This window comes from Phalaenopsis equestris, unplaced genomic scaffold, assembly GCF_001263595.1.
Source record: "Phalaenopsis equestris unplaced genomic scaffold, ASM126359v1 Scaffold196453, whole genome shotgun sequence".
NCBI lineage: Eukaryota > Viridiplantae > Streptophyta > Magnoliopsida > Asparagales > Orchidaceae > Phalaenopsis > Phalaenopsis equestris.
The window spans coordinates 1-1,536 of record NW_018216402.1 but is presented as its reverse complement, the minus strand read 5'-3'; the positions used below and the strand labels follow the sequence as shown (position 1 = coordinate 1,536).

The 1,536-nt window shown below is 51.0% G+C and overlaps 1 protein-coding gene across 1 annotated transcript; it reads left to right on the top strand.

Moving 5' to 3' along the window:
* The first annotated feature begins 73 nt into the window (after nucleotides 1-73).
* On the top strand, nucleotides 74-1,102 carry LOC110035153. The gene has a single exon (XM_020739394.1). It carries the CDS (start codon nucleotides 74-76, stop codon nucleotides 1,100-1,102), a length of 1,029 nt encoding a protein of 342 aa, XP_020595053.1.
* The last annotated feature ends 434 nt before the right edge of the window (nucleotides 1,103-1,536 follow it).

Sequence of the window (1,536 nt, the reverse complement as noted above, 5' to 3'; positions counted from 1 at the left end):
TGCGCGCTTGGATACCAAGATATTAGGACACATAAACCCAAAATACTCATGAGCGGAGACAGCTCTTGTTGGAATGCTTCCGCGTCTCCGGCGAATCTCTCGCCCATTCTCCCATTCTCTTGTCTTTTCCTCCGGGCACAAAACCCTAGCAGCTCCCATCACTTCCTCAGTCGATTCCCATGTTGGCGCGCCTCCGGTTGCCGTCTTCTGGGACCTCCACAACAGGCCCCCAAAGTCGATTAGTCCCTACGACGCCGCTGTTCGCCTCCGTCTTGCCGCCTCCTCCCTCGGCCCTCTCCGCTTCGTCGCGGCCTACGGCACTGCTCAAGCCCTCCGCAACGTCCCCTCCCCCGTTTGCATCTCTCGGCTACAGGACCCTGCTCCCTCCGCGGCTTGCATCTGCCGCGTCTGCGGCCGCAACTTTTTCGTCCACTCCAAGCTGCTTAATCATTTCAAGATGCACGAGCGCGAACACGAGAAGCGCCTCCGCAGACTCGACTCGGCCACCGGCGGCCGCTATGTCCGTCTGAAAGCCCAGCTCAGTTTAAAGATGGATAAGTTCAGGAAGGCGGCGAGGGAGGTTTTGATACCTAGGGTCGGGCATGGCCTCGGAGACGAGCTCCAACGGGCGGGGGTTTCGGTACGGATTGTGGAGGATAGGCCGGAAGCGGCTGATCGGGCGCTTAGGGAGCACATGGCGGAGACTATGGATAGGCGACGAGTTGGCTGCTTGGTTTTGGTTTCAAATGACACCGGATTTGTCGGAGTTATCAGGGAGGCAAGGATGAGGTGCATGAAGACGGTGGTGGTTGGTGATGACGGGGACGGGGCGCTGAAGAGGTGCGCTGATGCTTCTTTCTCGTGGAAGGAGGTGGTTTCAGGGAAGGCAAGGAAGGAGGGGCCTTCAGCCGTGGTAAGGTGGAATGACAGGGATTTGCTAAAGAAATTGGAGTGGCGGTATGAACCAGAGTCGGAACCTAATGAAAGCGAATGTAATGGGAGTAAATGGGAAGACATAGATCCAGGATATGAGAGCGCTTCTGATGGATGTGAAGATTTGATGGGCCAGAGAGTTTCCAAGCCTTGGTGGAAGCTTGATTAGTTTGATGATAATTCAGTTGCAAGGCATTAACTTTTGGTGCTAATTTTCAAATTCCGACAGAGAGAGAGAGAGGGAGAAAGTCTTCTGTTCTTTGGTAGCCACATTTCCTGATCTCTATGCATCTGCAAAGGGGAAAGAAGCTATTTTTCAAGCCTCTAATGATGGATTAAATCTTGCTTATGGTGCTTGACTTCGAAGGAGGTGCAGCAAGATGCCGCAGGCTATCATCTTTTACTCTTTGCTTTTTCATTTGATATACCGGTTTATCATTTGATTTTTGAGCTAATGGCTCATTTATTTGCTGTAGATATATGCATGATGCTCACATCTTCCGTAGTTTAATTTTGTTTTCATTGTAGTTTCTACTTCACATCTCCATTTTTTTTGTCTTATCTTTCCTTCATCCAGATGTTGCAAACTTGGGACTAGCTTTT

Excerpts from the sequence above, each read along its gene's own strand:
- LOC110035153 (XM_020739394.1), top strand. The coding sequence starts at position 74 with ATGCTTCCGCGTCTCCGGCGAATCTCTCGCCCATTCTCCCATTCTCTT.